Here is a 20774-nt window from a genome sequence, read left to right as displayed (position 1 = left end):
AGAGAGAGATACTGAACACATAACCATCCAAATACATGCAGAGTCACTTATGGTACCTGCCATAGGGAGACACGGAAGATACTCTGAAGTACTGTGGTCCTGGGTCAGAGCTAGCTTTGTCTGAACTGACGATGGGAGTGTGTTCCCAACTGAAGGAGTGGCATGTGCAAAGGTCCTGCGGCAAGAAGGAGCTTGGTGTGTGCAAGAAGTCTCGTGGGACCAGACCCAGAAAGCATGAGGTGGGCAGCACGGATGCAAAATGCACCTGGAGATGAACAGGCAGGGCCCAGCCACGCAGGACGTCATGAGGCAAATTAAGGATTTGGGTCTTTATCTTGACAGGAAATCTCTGCATGTTTTTAGCAGAGGAGTGAAATGATCATGTCACATTCTGAAAAGACCACTCTGCCATTGTAGGGGGCCAAGGTGGATATAAAAAACCAGTTAGGAATCTACGAGAGAAGATGGTAGCTTAGGCTCGGGTATTGTTGGTGGGACAGACAAGGAGAACAGAGAGAACTGAGGAATAGTCGGGCCTGGTGATGGACTGGATACGGGAGATGAGATCAGTGTGTGGCTGCTCAATTCACCCTACATTTCCTCCCAGAACGCAAAATAGATAATGCTAGTTCCTCGTTAATCAGGTTTCGCTCTCTAAAAAGGAAAGCCAGTAATTTCACAAGTAGGGCACCTAATCATTATCTTACTCATCTCGTGAGTCTGTTTTGATTACTGCATTACTCCAACTGATTCAATCCAAAGTCAGAAAACCCCACATTAAATGAGGAGGTTTAAGAATTGTTTTTAATGAACCACAGACGAGCTGTAACGACCATCAGAATCTTTGTTAGAAGTCTACTTAAAAATGCAAACTTCTTGTTTGGTTTGTACTTATTAGGTGGAAATAGTTACATTTAACTGTACCTAAGGCAGGTTTAGTCTGCTTCTAACTTTGGCATCACTAATGTCTTCTGAACTGTGTTAAGTTAGTCACATGGATTTCTACAAGTGGATATAATATAAAGAGACCTTTTTTTTTTTTTTTTGCATATGACACCCAAGACTGATTTTAAATCTTCCTTGGTTCTTTATCTCTACTCCTCCCTACATGCGTTAAAAATGCAAAGAAGACATAGTTCCAGGATGGTTAGCCATGTGTTATCCTTTGAAAATTGGCAGTTAAGACCCTTAAATAGGTCCAGCTTAAAAAAAAGTCGTTGCAATTCCAATTATTTTGTTGTCACACACTTGGAGCTTCCATAACTTATAACATTAAAAAAAAACCTATGTCAGCATGATTCATTCCTTTGCTCACTAAGCATTTAGCAGCCATCGCTACACACTGGGCACTGGAGAAACCAAGGAGAGACCTCAGGGGGCTCACGGGAGGCGGCAGGCCGGGGATGGCTAGAGGACACAGCGCTATGGCGGGGGAGAGGAGGATGGGTCGGCGAGGAGAGGGCGCCACGCAGCCAGTGACAGGGCACGGGGCGTCCTGGGGGACACCGAGGCAGGCACCCCATGGCTGCGAAGGTGAGAGGACGGAGGTGTTGGGAGGGAAGGCAACGGTGGGCAGCGAGGGGTCCTAAGCCGTGCAGGAAAGGTTTTAATTCACACTGAAGGGCACAGGCTGGCCAGTGAAGAATGTGTGTCGAGCAGAAGAGTTACAGGTCCAGGTTGGCTCTTCAGAACCACTACATCCAGAGCATATGTGTGGAGGCATCAGAGAACGGACTGGAGCGAGCGGCGATGCAGGGACCAGGGAGACTGCCACACGACACAGCCAAGGAACCGGCAGAGCCTCAACAAGGGAAGGGTGCAGACAAGGGAAGCGATGAGGAGGCTGGGGCTAGAGGACGCAGTGACCGGCTGGACACGGAGGGAGAGGGACGATTCCAAGGGGACTCCAGTTTCAGGCCGGAGGGGAGGGTGTGGCCACTGGTTAGACGGGAGCGGAGGTGGGGGGTCGGGAGGAGGAAGTGGCTTTTTCAGTTCGGGGACCTGTGGGTCTTTCAAGAGACCCGGCTCAGGAGGCAGCCGAACCAGGGGGAATGTGGACGCTAGAGGAAGGGTGTGGGCTGCAGGTAAGAGGCTGGCGGTGAGCAGCGCAGAGATGCGCAGAGTGAGGCCGCCCAGCGAGCGGAGCGAGGGCAGGACGGGGAAAGAAGCGGGCGGGGGAGCATCGCGTCGGGGCGCCGGCAGAAGCAGCAGGGCTTAGGCGAGGTGGAAGGAGAGCCGCGGAGCGGGGTGGGGAGCGGGGAGAAGGGATGAAGTGGGGGTGACTGGCAGGGCCTTCAGGGGAGGGAGCAGTGGAGGAAGGAAGCAGACAAGGGCCAGAACCCATTTACATTCAGTCCTGGGCAGGGGGGCCACCGCTAACCCGGAGGGGACAGCTCTGGGGGTGGTGCAGAAGAGATTTCCCTCCCCCACCCCACGACAGGACTCCCACAAGGACAGCAGTGTCCGTCGGTCTGTGAAGGTTTGGGGCATGAAACACAGTATGGAGCGAAAAAGGATGGGGAGGGTGAGATGAGATTCTTAATGGACTCGTTGGTCATTTCCGTTAATCACAGGGTCTCTCTCATGCCTGGTGCCTGAAATTCTATGAGCCTCAACTCAACCAACCAGGAAGGAAAGAAAACACAGACTCCCTGAGACCCACCCACTTCTGGGACTCACAGAGTGACGGTTTCCTGGCCTGAGCGGATGTAACAAGTAATTTTGGTTTGTGTGATCACGTTCCTTCTCAACAGTTCTTACCCCAGGTGTCATTAATTTCTTTATATCCAGCAGCATCAGCTTCTTTTTTCTAAGACTGCGAACCCAAGAGGGCAGGGACCTGATTTCCTTACCTCACCTATAAAGCTGAGCACAGCATTGTGAAATGATAGCCAATGTGATCACACTTTTTGGACAGTGGAGTACACTTTCAGTAATCTCTGAAGCAATAAAGAACAAATCAATGTCATGTTCCATTAGCAACCCTTAAAACGGGCTCCATGATCTCATGAATGCCAAGGCCATGTATGCTTGGTCTGGTAGATGGGAACTCTCTCTGGGCCTTTGTGAAAGGACAGGTACCAGGGGTTGGATAATCCTGAGAAGTCCTTCCCAAAAGCATAGTTATCACCGGGGGACAAATGAACCAAAAGTTTCAGGTTTAAGACAAACACATCCTACAGAACTTTAGGATGATGATGAGAATTCCAAGAAGGCAACTTTATCTTTGAAATTGATCTTTATGGTTAATCCAGCCTTAATAACAGTATTGGTGCAAAGCAAGAAGGAATGTTAGAAAACCCTGAGCCTGCTGAGCCCCCAAAGACAAACTTCACCATGACAAGGGAACCATTAAAGCAGAGGGAAAAAAACCAAGGCCCCCCCAGGCATCACCTACTCCTGGTCATGTATTATATCACTAAGTAAACATTTACACTATTTTTTTGAAGTATCTAAATTTTAAAACCAAGGCACAAACATTCACATTCAGATCTGCTTTAGATGTGAGAAGTAGGTGCTACTTCACACACCAGAGGCCTTAGAATTTCTCTAACTTTGCAGGAAGAGAGGCAGTTATAATTGGGACTTGGCTTCCTGGCATGACAATAAGATACTGATACAATCAGATGATAATTAGCAAAGACTCAAAGAAGCAAAGACTCTTTGAAAGTCAAGGGGGAGCTCGTGGGGTTACCCACACATACCTGCCCAAAGTTTTCTTCATCAATGCAAAACATAAGATCCAGTTCCGTCGGATCATTTTCTAAGATCCATTTCAAAGAGTTGTAGTATTCACTATCCTACAGAAATGACACAAAAATTAAAATTAAGCATTTTTTCCCAAAATATACACTCCTTTCTTTAAATAATTATGTCCTTTCAGTGTAATTCCATCCAGAATCTCAAGAAATGCATTAGTCACTAATGTTTCCAGCTCTACCCCAAACCTACTCTTCCACTTTAATTTAAAAATACAAACTAAAAAACTGCTTTGGTAGTAACAGGGGTTTGTAGTTGGATCCTGTCCTCTGTGAAGAGGGAGCAGCCTGCTCTGGATGGCCGTCATAACATTACGGAACTGAACGTGTAGAGATCAACATACTCCCCATCTTTTTTTTTTTTTTTTTTTTTTTTTTGCGGTACGCAGGCCTCTCACTGTTGTGGCCTCTCCCGTTGCAGAGCACAGGCTCTGGACGCGCAGGCTCAGCGGCCATGGCTCACGGGCCCAGCCGCTCCACGGCATGTGGGATCTTCCCGGACCGGGGCACGAACCCGTGTCCCCTGCATTGGCAGGCAGACTCTCAACCACTGCGCCACCAAGGAAGCCCACTCCCCATCTTTTAAGAGTGAAAATATTAGAGGAAAGTAGGAAGGATAGAGAATGTTCTAATTAAATACCAATGGTTTCAAGTTATGCCCATTCCTGTGCTTCCAGCACTCTCTGCAAGTCACTGTGAGCAAACAGGAAGAGGATGCCCTAGTGTCAAAACCCAGAACACAGGCCCCGAGAGCCTGGACTCCTCTGTCTCTTGGGCAGCCCCAGGGGCTCCATGAAGACCAAACAGAACGTGTGCACCAACTGTCAACATGGGGAATAATATTAATTTAGACTTGTAGAGAGATTTTTATACTCCTAGCTTCCTCACCATACAGTAACAAAAGCATAAAGCCTAAGCTAAAGGTAAAAGCTGAAGAGAAACTGGACACGGGTGGATACATAGAGCTGCCCGCCCGTGGAAAACCCAGCTGAGTGGACTTGTGTGCACTGCTGGCCTTCTACTGTCCTTCCATTCCCAGAGGATGAGCTGTGAGGGAGGGGTACACGGCTCATATAACCAACTACAGAACACGTACAGTCAACACGGCAGCGAGGCTGAGGGGAGGAAGATGCTTTCTGACTCAAGTGACAGAATGTGAAAGCAGATCTGCAAACACCCCAAATGTGTGGGTGGTGAATCGTGAGAGGTGAATGGTGGGAGTACAGGTAAATTAGAAGAAAAACAGAAGCAAAAGTATGCCAGGAAAAGAGCATCAACTTTTGTTCTTTATAGAAAAGTCTTTCAACTCTAAAATGGTCAGCCTAGATTAAAGAAGTTAAATGCAACATGAAAACCCAAATCGGAAGTTAGCAATTATTTTCTACCTTTTCATTCCTCTCCTACACTGTAGTGGTCACTTACCCTTCTTCCGTATCTGGGATGAGTATAAATAGTCTTCCCTGAATCAACTGTTTTGGTCTGGCTCCCTGACATTTTTTGAGGTCGGGAAACAGAGGGACAGCAGATGAACCTCTAAGTGTTCAGTATTAGCAGTTTTCCATGGAAAACAAGGGCAGCAATGAGGTCTCCAAATGACCCTTGGATTTAATTTGGTCAAACCAGGTCTGAGTAAGCAGGGGTAACTGAGATGTGGGTGTACCCACCCTAAATACCATGACTCTAGGAAATGTGAACAACGAGTTGCTTATTAAAAAATTTAGGGAGATCAATTAGCCTCTTGAACAATCCCTGTTGTCCATACTGAATGACGACGCCCATAAAAATTGCTGTGACTACAACATGGTCTCAACTACCTTTCCATAAGGCACAAGCTGCTGGTGAGGTCCACGGGAGTGACCTCTATTTACTCACCACAGATTCCATGTCATTCAGAGTTATCTGCTTTCCCAGCATCATTTTGTAAAACGGTCGAATGAAGAAACCTAAAACGGTGAAAACTGAGTTAGTTTCAAATCTTTTTTTTTTTTTTTTTTTTTGCGGTAGGCGGGCCTCTCACTGCTGTGGCCTCTCCCGTTGCGGAGCACAGGCTCCGGACGCGCAGGCTCAGCGGCCATGGCTCACGGGCCCAGCCGTTCTGCGGCATGTGGGATCTTCCCAGACCGGGGCACGAACCCATGTCCCCTGCATCAGTAGGCGGACTCCCAACCACTGCGCCACCAGGGAAGCCCCAAGTTTCAAATCTTTGATGATGCTGTGCATCAGAGCATGAAATAAAAGATTAACCTGCTTTCATGTGAATGAGAGACCAGAACAGAACAATCAAGGGTTTTCTACAGTAAGATGAGGGCCTGGCTTGGGGCAGGGTCGGGGGAAGGGGTTTAGGAAGGAGGGCGGTTATACTAACAGAGATGGCACAGCAGAGGGGTGAGGTCAGAAAGGCTGCCGGAGGTGACAAATGAGCTTCAGGCACAGTCAGGAATCTGTAGCGCAAACAAGGCGCACGCACGGGGGAGGAAAGGGCACTCCCAGCAGAGGGACAGGACCCGGGACTCGCCTGGACCGAAGCACAGCGCGTCCCAGGCACACAGGCCAGAGGAGGGACTGGGCAGGGAGTGCACAGCTTACACGAGGTGCGGGAGAGCCTGGGCTGCTGCCCAGGGCCAAGGGGAGTCACTGAAACGCCAGGGGGCAATTCCACCTGCATTTCAGTGTCATCGCTTGGGCAGTGCTGGGAAGAGCAACAGGAAGGGACAGACAGGGAGGAAGCGAGGGAGGCCGTCCAGAAGGCTGTGCAGTCCTCCCGGGCGGCGTGATCACGGCCTGAGGGAGGCGAGGGCGGTGGCCACGCCGCCACGACCGCGCAGGTGCCCGCAGGGACCCCACTTCACCCCGTCCCAGGCAAGTTAGCGTCACACGCCTCCTGACACAGGCGCCCCCGGAACCTCAGTCCACCCTTTCACCCTCAACTCCCATCCTCAGCGCCCCCTCCAGGTCTAACCAGCCGCCCTCGCAGCCCGTTCCCGCTCCCACTGGCCTCCGTGCGGCCCTGCGGCTGAGGCTCAAAGCCCCTGCTGTCTGGGGGGTGAAGCCACAGGAAGGAGTAGGGGCTGATCTGACGTGCAGCGTGTCTGCTCTGCCTCCAGGGCCGTTCATGGTCCCGGGAAACAAAGACACTGCTGGCCACATGCCCGGGGGGCATCCGGGCTCTTCTTCTTGCAATTCCCGAGGACATGGTTACCTCCCATCTCCTTTTGCAGCAGGGACCTAGATGCACCCCCATCACTACTCCAGGCAGCCTTGACTCTTGGCCAGTCCTTGCTCTTCTGAAACGATCCCAGCTTCCAAGTGCGCCAACCCCACCGTAGCCTCCTGGCGAGGCTAATCCCGGTAACGCGCTCCCCCCAGGGAGCTCCGTGTGTTCCCTTCTGCTGGACTCTGGACCCATGTTTCCCACACCCTCACTAGAACATCGGTCCCCTCAGGTCAGGATCTCAGCTTAAACTTCTATTTCCCCTGTAGCAACTAAGAACGTCTTCTTGCCCGGCAGAAGGTAAATAACGGACGTTCTAATCATCTATGGCATGACTCCAGTGCTGCAACTTAAAATACATTCACTGTATATACCTATACAGAGTGAGACCAGTTTCCTTCTAATCAGAAAAAAAAGTGTTTGCTCCTGCCACCAGCCCCTTCCCCCATAAAAAAATAAAATGTTGAAATTAGAGGATCAAAATCAGCTAGCAACTACCAGTAAAAATTTATTAAAGGAGAAAGTACACAGGGTACATCAGTTATTTACTAGCACAGCTAAGGTTCCATAAATGCAATTCACATAATTCTCCTGGAAATCTCTCTACAGTAACTGCAGTGTCCATCTTCAATCTTGCTCTGTCTTCTACCCTCAACCATTTCACCCCTAAATTCTTCAAAAATATTTCTGATTCTCTTTCCTCACTGATGATTTCTGTAATGTTCTCTTAAGGGCACTACTTTTTCAATGACCAAATCCATAAGAAGTCTCTATTATAAGCCTATTGATACAGCCAGGGAGGGGGGTTTCACTCCCGACTTCCAAGGTACCTTGAAATTCTTGGTACTTTGCATGACTTACGTGCTTTAGATAATAATGAGATTATTCTGTGCCATCTGTTTCAGCAGTGATCCCAGGGGTCAAGGTCTTAGCTGAGTTATAACACTGCTTTGAAATTATTTACAGTCTCTTCACATTCAAAAAAATGGTAATTTGGGGACAAACAGGACAATGGTAGGATATTGGCTGAATTAGACCGTTTTAATGAACTTTTCAATCAATACTTTCCATCTGTCATCAAATCTAGTTTCTGCTAAAGAAATGTTATTCTGGAAAACATAGAAAATGCACAAATACAGAATGTTCTGTGTTTCACACTTAAGTTTTTCAAAAAAAACTTTTTCAAACTGTGTGTAGACACTGTCTTCAGTGCTCAGATTAAGATGACACCAGGAAAAAAAGCACCTTCATTATGGACAAAACATTAAAGAAACTACTGATTTACAGAGGGAGAACCAGTGAAGCACTTTTGCTTAAAACCTATGATGTGAAAGATAAGATACCTGATAAGAGACCACAGACAGCACTGTCCAATTTTTATTACTTTAACACTTTTTAATAACTTACCATCTAAAAGTTTCCCATGAAATACTGCCAGACCAGCAACTCTTCCAATAAAAGTGAAATAGGACAAATGATCTTCATTACAGAGGCCTGAATTGGGATTGATCTGAAGTGTGTAGTTATCCCTTTTTAGGGAGGGAGAGAGAGAAAAAGAAAGGTGGTAAATAAATGCAATAAATAATAAATGCAAGAATTTGAATTTTCCATTGCTGCCTGTCATTAAGCTTTTACAGTGTGCCTGCAAACATCCTGTACCTGACAGATAAGGCATAAAAGCTAGACAACGGGGCTTATTTAGTTAGCCCTTTTCCGTGACCAAGGACAGAGGTCTACTAGAGCTGGTGGATATGCCCTGTTATGTTAAACCGTGAGAAACTGGATATCTGACTACTGCTGATCGACAAAAATCTCAATTTCATACGGTTCAGCCAAGTATTTTTGGAAGCTGAGAAGCCCCACATACCAAAGGGGCTGGGCATGGATTCCCAGCTATGTGTGAGTGCAACAGGTTGTCTCTGAGAGAAAGAGGGTTAACTCCCTTGAGAAGCTTTTGGTTTGGGGATTACAATTTTTCCCAGGGGTCCAACCCCTGATCCATCTGACCAGCATTCTGCCCTGAAAGGCCTGGAGGCCACTGGTAGCAACGTACGGCTGTCCCAACAGTGCACACCTCAAGATGTTGACATGCATCTCATTGTCCTTTGGTCTCACAATCAGGAGGATCGGTGGTTTGCAAATTGGGCTCCGTGGCCAGATTCTTCTGGGGGCAGCTTTGGGAATGTGGGTAAGAGGTGCAGATCTCGCCTCCGGATCCTCCCCTCCACTTCAATGGCTTTTATCAATTTGACAAAATGGGACATTCTTGGCCGGAGCATCGGGGAAGAACACTGAGGCTGCCTTCCAGAAGAGCCCCCAGGAGACCGGCACCAGGGGGAAGACACGGGAGAACCCTTGTCCCTGCTCGGGTCCTGCCTAAGCCTTTGGAGAAGCCACAGCCTGGAGGAGGAAAGAGTGGCCTTGCAAGTAGCCAGTGTTTGATTGCCGAGAAAGCAATGGACTCTGCCTCGGTCTGCATGCCTGGCAGTGATGAAATCCTAATGCAAGGGGGGCTCGGTCTGGGCCTCCCCTCACAGGCCCAGGGCATGGTCCTTTGGATCCTAAAGGACGGGTCCTCAGTTTGCCTTTAAGTAATTTGACTTCAGAAACGATTCTTGTTCATAAGACAACAACCTTCTGAATTCTGACAGTGACAAATTCTCCTGAATTAACATAACGTTATGAATGAAAATTGCCTTGTTCCTTACCATAAGTACCCAACACATTTTCAGTCTCAATTACACGAACCCAACAGACAAGAGAAGAATTATTTTTAGGTGTTCACAGAGTACGTTAGTTCACCATGTGGAGTGAGACCTGTTCTAGACTTGTAAGGGCTGGCGGGGAGGGGCTGAAATCAGCAGTGTTAATTCACCTCTGAGTGAGCTGCTTATTCTTTCATTAAGTTTAAATTCATGAAGAATAAAACTGCTTCAGTGCGGACACCTTCTGAATGCACTCCAGACACTTACGTTGCAGAGTACTCGAACAGACCGTAATAGGGGTTGAACATCTCTTTGGACAGTAAGAAGAACCATTCTCTGGCCACGCCCCCGTAGTCCAGACCTTTTTCTGATTCAAATTCAATCCACAGCCTAGCTTTCAGGACATCTGGTCTTTTCACAGACATGATTCTCCGATAGGACTCTTCAAATATGTTATTTCTGTGAAGTTTCATTTCAAACCTATTTGGAATATCAGCCTAAAAACGAGAAAAAAAACCCACACACCATCAGACAGTAAATATACACCTTACTTCCTAACAGAAAAAAAAAAACAAAACAAAGAGCAGAAATGATGGCAGCCTTCAAATAAACAAGCAATGATGAATGGTTCCAACCGAAACTCTCTCCTTTCTAGATTGTTCTTCACTCAGACAGAAAGCCTATGTCAGGAGGAGACACACAGCATCCACCAGCAGGTGTCAGACTGAGCCAGCAACACGCGCTGCAGAAGAAACTATGCTGAGTGAAGACAATCATCCTCTCTCCCTGTTATAAGCAATTGTGGGGCACTTATCCGCCCACTGGCAACTGAAATATGGTCAACTCTGTATACCGTTTTAGTCAAAGAAAGGGACTGTAGTCCAGGGGATTAAAACCCATAGACAATCCCCACCTGGCCAGGCTGGGACGACCCTCAGCCCTGGTAGGGACTCCAGCTGGTAGCCATGACCATGATGCCTACAAGCTAGTTCTGTTGCCATGGGGAGTGGGGCCCTGATTATCATGGCCAAGTTGTGAGAAAGCATCCCAAAGGCAACAGTTAATAAACGTGAAAATAAAAAAGCACTTGATTTAAGTTGTGAATAACTGCTTCCTGGAAAAACAGGTCCAGGGTCAGCTTTGCCAGAATGATGGATCTACAGAGTCAGTTTCCAGGCAGAAGGTACCACGGTGCAAGTGCCACAAAGTGAGACAGCATGATATCTACAGTCATCACATCACTGGAGGAAATGCAGGCGACTCACAAAGAAACACTGGAATTACACAGGTTCAAATTTGAGTCATTTCAAAAGGAGTTACCCAGGAGCTCCTTGAGTCAGGATGTTAGAAGAGAGAACAGAACCCCTAAGAGGGAGCTCCCCGAGGCAGAGGCTGTGTTTCAACCGTCTCTGCATCCCCAGTGCCTCATCCATAGCAGAGGCTGGGAAAATGAGGCATCAGCTGAGGGAGTGGAGCGGGGTGGGGGAGATGGGGAAGGAGCACAGGCAAATGGGGGTGATCGGAGCTGCAGCTTTCCCCAATGAGGAAGCCAAGAAACGGTGACGGGAACAAAAACACCCCCAAAATAGTGAAGGCACAAACTTAGGAGAAAACTGGTAAAATTTACACCAGAGAGGTGAAATCAGAAAAGAGAAGACATAGTATTAAAGTTATTTGGGGAGATATGTCAGTAGAAAATATAATACTGTATTTTAAAACACTGCCTGTAAAAAGCCTTACAGGGTTTCTCAGTTTTGTCAGAATCTTAATGGGTTTCCTAGTAAGAATTTTAATCCGAAAATTACACTTGGTCTTAATATGTCAAATATTATAAATTATATTTTTGTTGTACATATCATCATTAAAACTGTATTTCTGAATTTAAAGGGACGAACATTTTTCGAATTAGGATCTAGGTTTTATTAAATAGGATAGCCATAATTGATTGCATAGGCTTCTCCACATTTTTTCACTAGTTCCTGAATTATTTTATACCTCATAAAAATCATTTCTATTTTTTAATGTATTACATAAGAAATTACCTTCAGGTGATTTGATATGTAATACTAAGTTAATCTTCACTTACCATGTCTGTTAAAAAGAAAAGTCAGATTGAAGATCCAGGTGGATCAAAGTGCAGTGAGAAAAGAAAGGTCATATTTTTAGTATACACATAACAGTAAGAAACGAGTTGTTCTCAGTGAAGTAATTTGGGTAACTTACAAATGACTAAAACAGCATTTTTGGAAGATATGTACTCACAGGTTTCTTTAATTTCTTCCTAAAGTAGTCATATTTCTGCTTAAATTCTCTGGAGTAAGGAACAGCCTGGAAGATAAATGTATAAATATAGATAATATGAACAACATGCTTGAAATTTTATGTATACTAAGCCAACATTCAGAAAATTTCATGAATCATGAACCTTAAAATCGTCACTCTCCATATAACCACTGAAATTTACATAATGTCTATATAGTACATGCGAATGTTATAGAAATGGTTAAGGTAAATCAGCACTGAATAGGGCTTTGACCCCTGAAAACAACAATATGGATACTCAAGAAATCATTTAGAGGTATTATACATAAACTGAATAGACTTTCCATGTGACTTCTGTCTGAATATGCATCAGGGTGCATTGTAATCTTTTTATAGGTTGTAGTTTAGGTAAGTTATTGGCTATCATACTTTAACACACAACTCCAAATGACCTACACTGTCATTCAGAAAAGACTAATTGTGCTTTAAAAATCTTTGGGAGACGAATAGCCAAAGCAATCTTGAGAAAGAGAAAAGGAGCTGGAGGAATCAGGCTCCTACATGTCAGACTATACTACAAAGCTACAGTAATCAAGAAAGTATGGTACTGGCACAAAAATAGAAATATAGATCAATGGAACAGGATAGAAAGCCCAGAGATAAACTCGCACACGTATGGTCACCGTATTTTTGATAAAGGAGGCAAGAATATACAATGGAGAAAAGACAGCCTCTTCAATAAGTGGTGCTGGGAAAACTGGACAGCTACATGTAAAAGAATGAAATTAGAACACTCCCTAACACCATACACAAAAATAAACTCAAAATGGATTAAAGACCTAAATGTAAGGCCAGAAACTATCAAACTCTTAGAGGAAAAACATAGGCAGAACAATGTATGACATAAATCACAGCAAGATCCTTTTTGACCCACCTCCTCGAGAAATGGAAATAAAACCAAAAATAAACAAATGGGACCTAATGAAACTTAAAAGCTTTTGCACAGCAAAGGAAACCATAAACAAGACCAAAAGACAACCCTCAGAATGGGAGAAAATATTTGCAAATGAAGCAACTGACAAAGGATTAATCTCCAAAATTTACAAGCAGCTCATGCAGCTCAATATCAAAAAAAACAATCCAATCCAAAAATGGGCAGAAGACCTAACTAGACATTTCTCCACAGAAGATATACAGATTGCCAACAAACACATGAAAGGATGCTCAACATCACTAATCACTAGAGAAATGCAAATCAAAATGACAATGAGGTGTCAGCTCACACCAGTCAGAATGGCCATCAAAAAATCTACAAACAATAAATGCTGGAGAGGGTGTGGAGAAAAGGGAACCCTCTTGCACTATTGGTGGGAATGTAAATTGATACAGCCACTACGGAGAACAGTATGGAGGTTCCTTAAAAAACTACAAATACAACTACCGTACAACCCAGCAATCCCACTACTGGGCATATACCCTGAGAAAACCGTTAATTCAAAAAGACACCTGCACCCCAATGTTCATTGCAGTACTATTTACAGTAGCCAGGACACGGAAGCAACCTAAGTGTCCACTGACAGATGAATGGATAAAGAAGATGTGGCACATATATACAATGGAATATTATTCAGCCATAAAAAGAAATGAAATTGAGTTATTTGTAGTGAGGTGGATGGACCTAGAGTCTGTCATACAGAGTGAAAAAGTCAGAAAAAGAAAAAATACCATATGCTAACACATATATATGGAATCTAGAAAAAAATTGGTTCTGATGAACCTAGGGGCAAGACAGGAATAAGGACGCAGACCTACTAGAGAATGGACTTGAGGACATGGAGAGGGGGAAGGGTAAGCTGGGACGAAGTGAGAGAGTGGCATGGACATATATACACTACCAAATGTAAAACAGATAGCTAGTGGGAAGCAGCCACATAGCACAGGGAGATCAGCTCAGCTTGGTGCTTTGTGACCACCTAGAGGGGTGGGATAGGGAGGGTGGGATGGAGGCTCAAGAGGGAGGGGATATGGGGATATGTGTATGCATATAGCACTTTGTTATACAGCAGAAACTAACACAACACTGTAAAGCAATTATACTCCAATAAAGATGTTAAAAAAAATCTTTGGGAGAAAAGTAACAAGCAGAAAGGCAAGCGAACTGATACACTTGTCAAGGAAAAAAACTGGGTAAACAGCATGCTGGAAAAGTCCTCATTTTAGGAGTCGACTATTTAGAGGTCGTGGGCAAGGATTTCTTTAAATCTGGAATGCTGTATCTATAGAGCAGAGTGATGATACCACAGGAGTGAGCTCAGTAACTGAGCTAACATTATTCATAAGTTCTGGAATCTCTTCAGGCAAAGTAATTACATTTTTATATAGTCATTTAAATATTTGGTACTTGCTATGATGTCAAGTAGCTTACAGTATCCGAAAGTCAGAGCTGTGACTTCAGGCGATGGAAAAGGCTTACAATTTTTTTTTATGAAGCAGAAAGGATTGCTTTTGCACACACGTGGATGTAACTGTGACAGCCTCACAGTCAGAACAACTCATTGCTTTTTAGCGCATAGTGTGAATTTGGGCAAGAATACTTCTGCTGATATCATTTTGTGCTACATTAATAAAATATACTGATCCTTTGCAAAGTGTCTCCAGACTCTAAACCTTACACCTTCACCACGCTTACTCCTGACTGGAAGAGGAGAAATGAAGAACAAAAGCTTCCCCCCTTCATACTGTTTTAAGACATGGTCATACAAACAATAACTAAGCCAAAACAAAAACATGTTACTACTCTCATAGAAAACAGTGATCATGTCAGTATTTTGCTTTGTAATTCAAGAGCAAAGGACAACATATTTAAGTATCTTAAGAACATTCTAAAGACAATTTATACTACCTATGGTATGTTCTTAGCTTTTAATTTTTAAGCCAGTCTTCATTTGCCTCTTCACTGAACATTAGATTTGACTACATATCGTATTTATTTTGGGCAGTGTTTAGTCTGATGAAATACTGTATGAATTCTGATTCCAGAAAAGGTAGACATTTTATCACTATCTGGACAACCACCAACCTAAGGAAAAGGATACAATGGTCTGACATAAGCCAATAAAGGCATTATCATGCTTTTTGCTCTGTAGCTTTTTTAGAAGCTATTGTGAGCAATGGGCAATAAGAAATAAATGAATACATAGTGGTAAATGCTAGGTGGGAAAATGATAGAGTTCCTCAGTGGTTGTTTTACATGAGATGGTTGGGGAAGGCAGCTCTGAGAAAGGGAAATCTCAGCAGAAACCAGAATGACAGGAGGGAACAAACCATGACAGGAACAGTGAGTTCTCAAAAAAGGAGAAGTATTTGATGTTCTTAGCTATGATTAACTGTAACAGAAGAAAATTAAGCTGAAAAAAAAAAAAAGATTTCCTTTTATTATCTCATGCCAGCTTCAGAAGACCTGACTTCCAGAGCAGACTCTACTGCCAGCTAGCTCTGTGATATAACCTCTCCACTCCGGAATTCCTTCACAGTTAAGCAGAAAGACTTGACTAGTCAAATTTTAAGGCTCTTCCCTTTCCAAAAATCTGTGATTCCCAGCAATTACTTTTTGTTTTTGTTTCCCTGCCTGAAAACGTTGAAAAAAGGGTTAAACATTCATCACTGTGAATGCAAGCTCAACTGTCTTAAATGACAAGTTTCCCAAGGAATATATTTCAAAGTGTTGCCCCCCGCCCATGGTATCTCTGCCCTTGTCTGGCTTGTAACCTGGTAGGTGCTGACTAGATGTCAGTGGAAATCAGTGCTGAGATATTTCTGGTCTTTCTTCTTCTGGGGAATGATGCATGAAAGTTGAGAAATACCCCTCCTCCTCCAATACTCATCTTTTCTCTCTAGGGGTCATTCTTATGATGGCCTAAGAAGAGTAGGTTTTTATATTCTTCTCCTGAAAAGATTCCAACAACATACGAGGATAAAGACATCCATACGTTGCAGCCCCTGAAGAGAATTACATTTCTGCAGTGGACAGGCCAAATTATTTATTCTCTCTTGAAAATCTGGCATGTTCTTTTCTTACATGCAATATAATATGTAAAATAAGCCTATTTAAAGAATTAACATATCTGTTGATTAAAGTTGCTCTCTATTAAATATGCTTTCTTTTTTGAACAAAGTGAAAACCTGACATTGTGTAAGTGGGGTCTAAAGGTTTTCATGCCATTATTGTCCGTTACAGACACCGGAGCTCCTTGCAGAGAAGGCTCGGGCCTGACACGGAGACGTCGGTAAAACCAGTACATCTGGGCCTCTGGCCTGGATTCTGACATGTGCTCAAACTTTTGGCAATTAGCTTTCTGAGCTGCTGACAAATTGGGAATCCCAACTTCTTCCCTACCATACTGAGAGGATTGCTGTGAGTTTCAAAGCAGTTGATTATAAAGTTCTTGAATAAGTACGAAGCGTTACACAAGCACGAGATGGTGTTCTTAAGAGTAGCAACTACAAATAGCACTTCATGTTTCTAATGCTTTTTTTTTTTTTTTTTTTTTGTGGTACGTGGGCCTCTCACTGTTGTGGCCTCTGCCGTTGCGGAGCACAGGCTCCGGATGCGCAGGCTCAGCGGTCATGGCTCATGGGCCCAGCCGCTCCGCGGCATGTGGGATCCTCCAGGACCAGGGCACGAACCCGTGTCCCCTGCATCGGCAGGTGGACTCTCAACCACTGCGCCACCAGGGAAGCCCTCTAATGCTTTTAATGGTGATGCTTGTCACAAAGAGAGCATACTGACTCACAGTAATGCCACAGAAGGGTCCCCTCTCCCCTAATATGTAGGTATTTTTAAAACTTGGGAAAAGAGAGAGAGAAACTCTAGGTACCAGATATGCAGAAAGACAAAATTAAAGAAGTGGGCTTTGGACCTAGACTTGGGGCTTGGGCTTGGGTTTTTAATCCTCACATGGGGACACAGAGCACGGCCTACAGTCTGTATGACCAGGGGAGTCAGACAGAGTTCCCTGCTTAAGACCTACATCTGAACAGGGTTCAAGAAAATTCTACCCACAGGCCTGGGAGAGTTGCAAGGAAGCTTCCCTTCTATCCAGGACCGTAACCGGGAGAAAAACAAACAAAAAAACCCAGACCTCTAATAAATTCAGACTCCCAAGCCTACACCAAAGTGGGTAGGAGGTCCATGGTTATAGTAACCAAGGGGGCATAAACCCAAGCTAAGAAGTTAACAGTAAATACAAGTCAGGATGTATAAAAGCCCCATAAAGAAAAAAAATGAAGATGAGCACACACACACTTAAAAACACAAAATTATAAACTGAACTAGGCAATCAACTACCACTGAGGAGAGTCTACAGACATAACAAGTGGGAGATTTAATGCCCCTAGAACCAGAGATACTAAAATAATCTAGAAGAGGTGCTGGAACAAATATTTTAAGAATGATTAAAAAGCTGTAAGTATGAATAGAAAAATGAATAAAAGGGAAGAACAGGATCAAATAACAATAACTAAAAAGACCAAGCAAATTGAAAAAGACCAAACAGAACTTTGAGCAGTTAAATCTAGTCACTGAAATAATAGACACAATGAATTGATAGAGTAGATTATAAAAAGCTTAAAAGATAATTAACTGGAAGAGCTGAGCCCACAATACAGCAATGAGAAAGAAGACGGGAAAGCTAAAAGATAAGGGAGACAGAATGTAAAACTGAATCAAATACCCAATAGGAATTACTGATGCAGATAATAAAAATGGGAAAGGTACAATATGTGAAGAAATAACTGCAGGGAATTTTCCTGAATAAAGGAGAGACACCATCCCCATATGAAGAGTCACAATGAATCCAGAGCGGAATAAATAAAAAGAAATCCACACTTAGATTTGTGATAGTAGAACTGTAGAAAATCAAAGACACGGAGAAAAATTCAAAATCACCAGAGAAGAGAGATTTACTCACCAAAAAGTGAAAATTAGAGTGACAACGAACTTCTCATCATCAGTTATGGAGGCCGGAAGAGACAAAAAAAAAATCTCCAAAGTACTGAAGGAAAATAATTGTTGACTAAGGATTCTATAATCAGCTAAACTATCATTTAACAGAGAGGTAGGTAAGCCCCCTCTCTCTCAGACCCTCACTGAAATTGCCACCAGAGCAGAGGTTCTCAAACTTGAGTAAGCATCAGAATCCCTGGGAGGGTATGTTAAAACACAGACTGCAGGGCCCACAACCAAAGTTGCTGATTTTCAGTAGGTCTGGGTTGGGAGCCCAAAATTTACATTTCTAATAAGTTTCTGAATGATGCTGTTGATCTATAGGCCACACTTTGAGAACCATGAACTACAGATTAAACTTTATTAAGGAGAAAACTTGACCTGGAAAAAAGTAGATGCAAGAACCAATGGTGGGGACGTGGAAGCAACCGAAGTGTCCATCGACAGATGAATGGATAAAGAAGATGTGGCACATATATACAATGGAATATTACTCAGCCATAAAAAGAAACGAAATTGAGTTATTTGTGGTGAGGTGGATGGACCTAGAGACTGTCATATAGAGTGAAGTAAGTCAGAAAGAGAAAAACAAATACCGTATGCTAACACATATCTATGGAGTCTAAAAAAAAAATTGGTTCTGAAGAACCTAGGGGAAGGACAGGAATAAAGACACAGATGTAGAGACTGGACTTGAGGACATGGGGAGGGGGAAGGGTAAGCTGGGACGAAGTGACAGAGTGGCATGGACATATACACACTACCAAATGTAAAATAGCTAGCTAGTGGGAAGCAGCCACATGGCACAGGGAGATCAGCTCAGTGCTGTGTGTCTACCTAGAGGGGTGGGATAGGGAGGGTGGGAGGGAGACGCAAGAGGGAGGGGATATGGGGATATATGTGTATGTATAGCTGATTCACTCTGTTATACAGCAGAAACTAACACACCATTGTAAAGCAATTATACTCCAATAAAGATGTTAGGAAAAAAAGAACAATGGTGGGCAAAGGAATTTGTTTACATATAAGTAAATTAAACAAGCATTGACTGTTGAAAAAAAGAGAAAATATTAATGATTATTTGGCAAGTTGAAAGACAAGGTAGTTTTAAAATTCCACTGAACAATGGAAAGTAGGAGTGGGAAGAACAGCACTGAAGTTCCCCAAAGTCGTATATTATCCAGGAAAAGAGTAGAGAGTGATTAATTTTGACAAAGGTCAAGTATAGTGGTTAAAAAATTTAATGTGAGCACCAAAAGAACAGAAATAGAAAATACAACATCCAAGCAAGTATAGCAACTGAAAGAAAATAAAGAGTACTCTATCAGTCCAACAGAAAGCAAGCAAAAAGAAAAAACAGAGATAGTTAAAGGACAGAAAAGATACACTAGGCAAGTACTAGTGAAGAGAAAGTGAACATAATGACCGACAAAGCCACAGTCACCATGGGAGATTCTGACACAGCTGACTCGGTTAGATAAAGAAAAGCCAGGAAAAAAGTTGTCATGGAAATGGAAAATTTGAACACCACAGGCCTGATGTAACAGACATATATAAAGAACTCTATACCCAGCAAAGACAGAATACACATTCTTTTCAAACACAAAAAGAACATTAACAAAAAATGGCCAAGCCTCCAAAGAAGTTTCAAATACCTGATAATATTCCACAGACAATATTATATGACCACAATGCAATAAAATCAGAAATCAGTAAGAAACAGGTAAAAACCCTCTCAAACTCTCAGAAACTAAAAAGCATATTCTAAATAATTTGTAAGTTAAGGACAGAAAGAAATCATTATAGAAATTACCAAAAATTTAGAACTGAATTAAAATGAAGACCAAATATCTACACTAAGGTAATAATTACCTAAATACACGTGCTCTTATAGAAAGAAAATACTACCAATAATAAAAAAAAAAAGAGTAAACAAGGCTCTTTTGTTAGTAGAAAACAAAGAAAGAGCTTTCTTCAGGGCAAATCTACCTGGATTTATGATGCTAAATAATTTTCAATAGTAATTATAAGAACTAACAGTGTTGCAGGAAGACAGATGATCAATAAGCGATAGAAATATTTGAACAGGCTTCATCATTATGTCAAAAGTCTTCTGTTGATTGAAAACAGCATCGTTTCTTGAATTTACCTTGTTTCTCATGATGGAGAAGAGAAAATACTACTCTAACTTATTGTGACCGCGAATGTAACAAAAAGAGCCGTGGTAGTGAGGCAGGTGTTTGTTAAGCTACATGCAGAGGAGCTGACGCCTGTTTTGACCCACGTGACATTGGGCACTTTGCATCAACCGCTAAGCAAAGCAGCTGGACAAATCCAAATCCAACAAGTAACTAAAGGGATGTCAGGTATCAAGGTGCGTTTGCACTGTATTATCTTTCAAGTTTTCAAATGGACCTATAATTCAAAATGTAATTTGAACCAAATCAGATTAAAGCCACAAAATTAGTATTTTAAATATACCTATTGGTGTCTTAGCTCAGCACTTGATATAACAAACTTCCCTTCCTTTAGCTCCTCCAGTTATTAAAAGATTCCCCAATTTGCAATCTTCTGCTCATCCCAGTACAGCTCCTGCAATTCCAGAGTCTCTCCTTGCACTCATGTAACCACTGACAAAAGACTCTGGAGTATTCCACAGGCTCCTTTCAGGTGTTTGATATCAGGTGCCTGCTGACCAGTGCCAGGGTGTCACTCTTCCTTATCAACACACATAAGGGGACTATGAGAAGGTTAGTGGGTCAGTAGAGAGAAGATTCTTAACTGCCAGCTCTGGAGTGCAGCTGCTCCCTCACCCAAACCTTTTCAGAGTTTTA

The 20774-nt window shown here is 43.4% G+C and overlaps 1 protein-coding gene across 4 annotated transcripts in view; it reads right to left on the bottom strand.

The window, feature by feature from the left end:
• The window catches only part of NEDD4L (NEDD4 like E3 ubiquitin protein ligase), a gene marked incomplete at its 5' end in the record, with an annotated part of 347403 nt that overhangs the window by 19777 nt on the left and 306852 nt on the right, over positions 1–20774 (bottom strand). For all 4 annotated transcript variants that reach the window (XM_079718200.1, XM_079718201.1, XM_079718202.1 and 1 more), the window contains 5 exons: positions 3705–3800; positions 5631–5701; positions 8377–8498; positions 9942–10171; positions 11937–12002. In XM_079718200.1, coding sequence (XP_079574326.1) covers positions 3705–3800; positions 5631–5701; positions 8377–8498; positions 9942–10171; positions 11937–12002 — 585 coding nt within the window. The remainder of the gene's footprint in view (positions 1–3704; positions 3801–5630; positions 5702–8376; positions 8499–9941; positions 10172–11936; positions 12003–20774) is intronic.

The sequence above is a fragment of the Hyperoodon ampullatus genome (assembly GCF_949752795.1).
Source record: "Hyperoodon ampullatus genome assembly, chromosome: 13".
In the NCBI taxonomy this organism is placed as follows: domain Eukaryota; kingdom Metazoa; phylum Chordata; class Mammalia; order Artiodactyla; family Ziphiidae; genus Hyperoodon; species Hyperoodon ampullatus.
The sequence above is the reverse complement of the archived record's forward strand: the minus strand, read 5'-3'. Positions and strand labels throughout refer to the sequence as shown.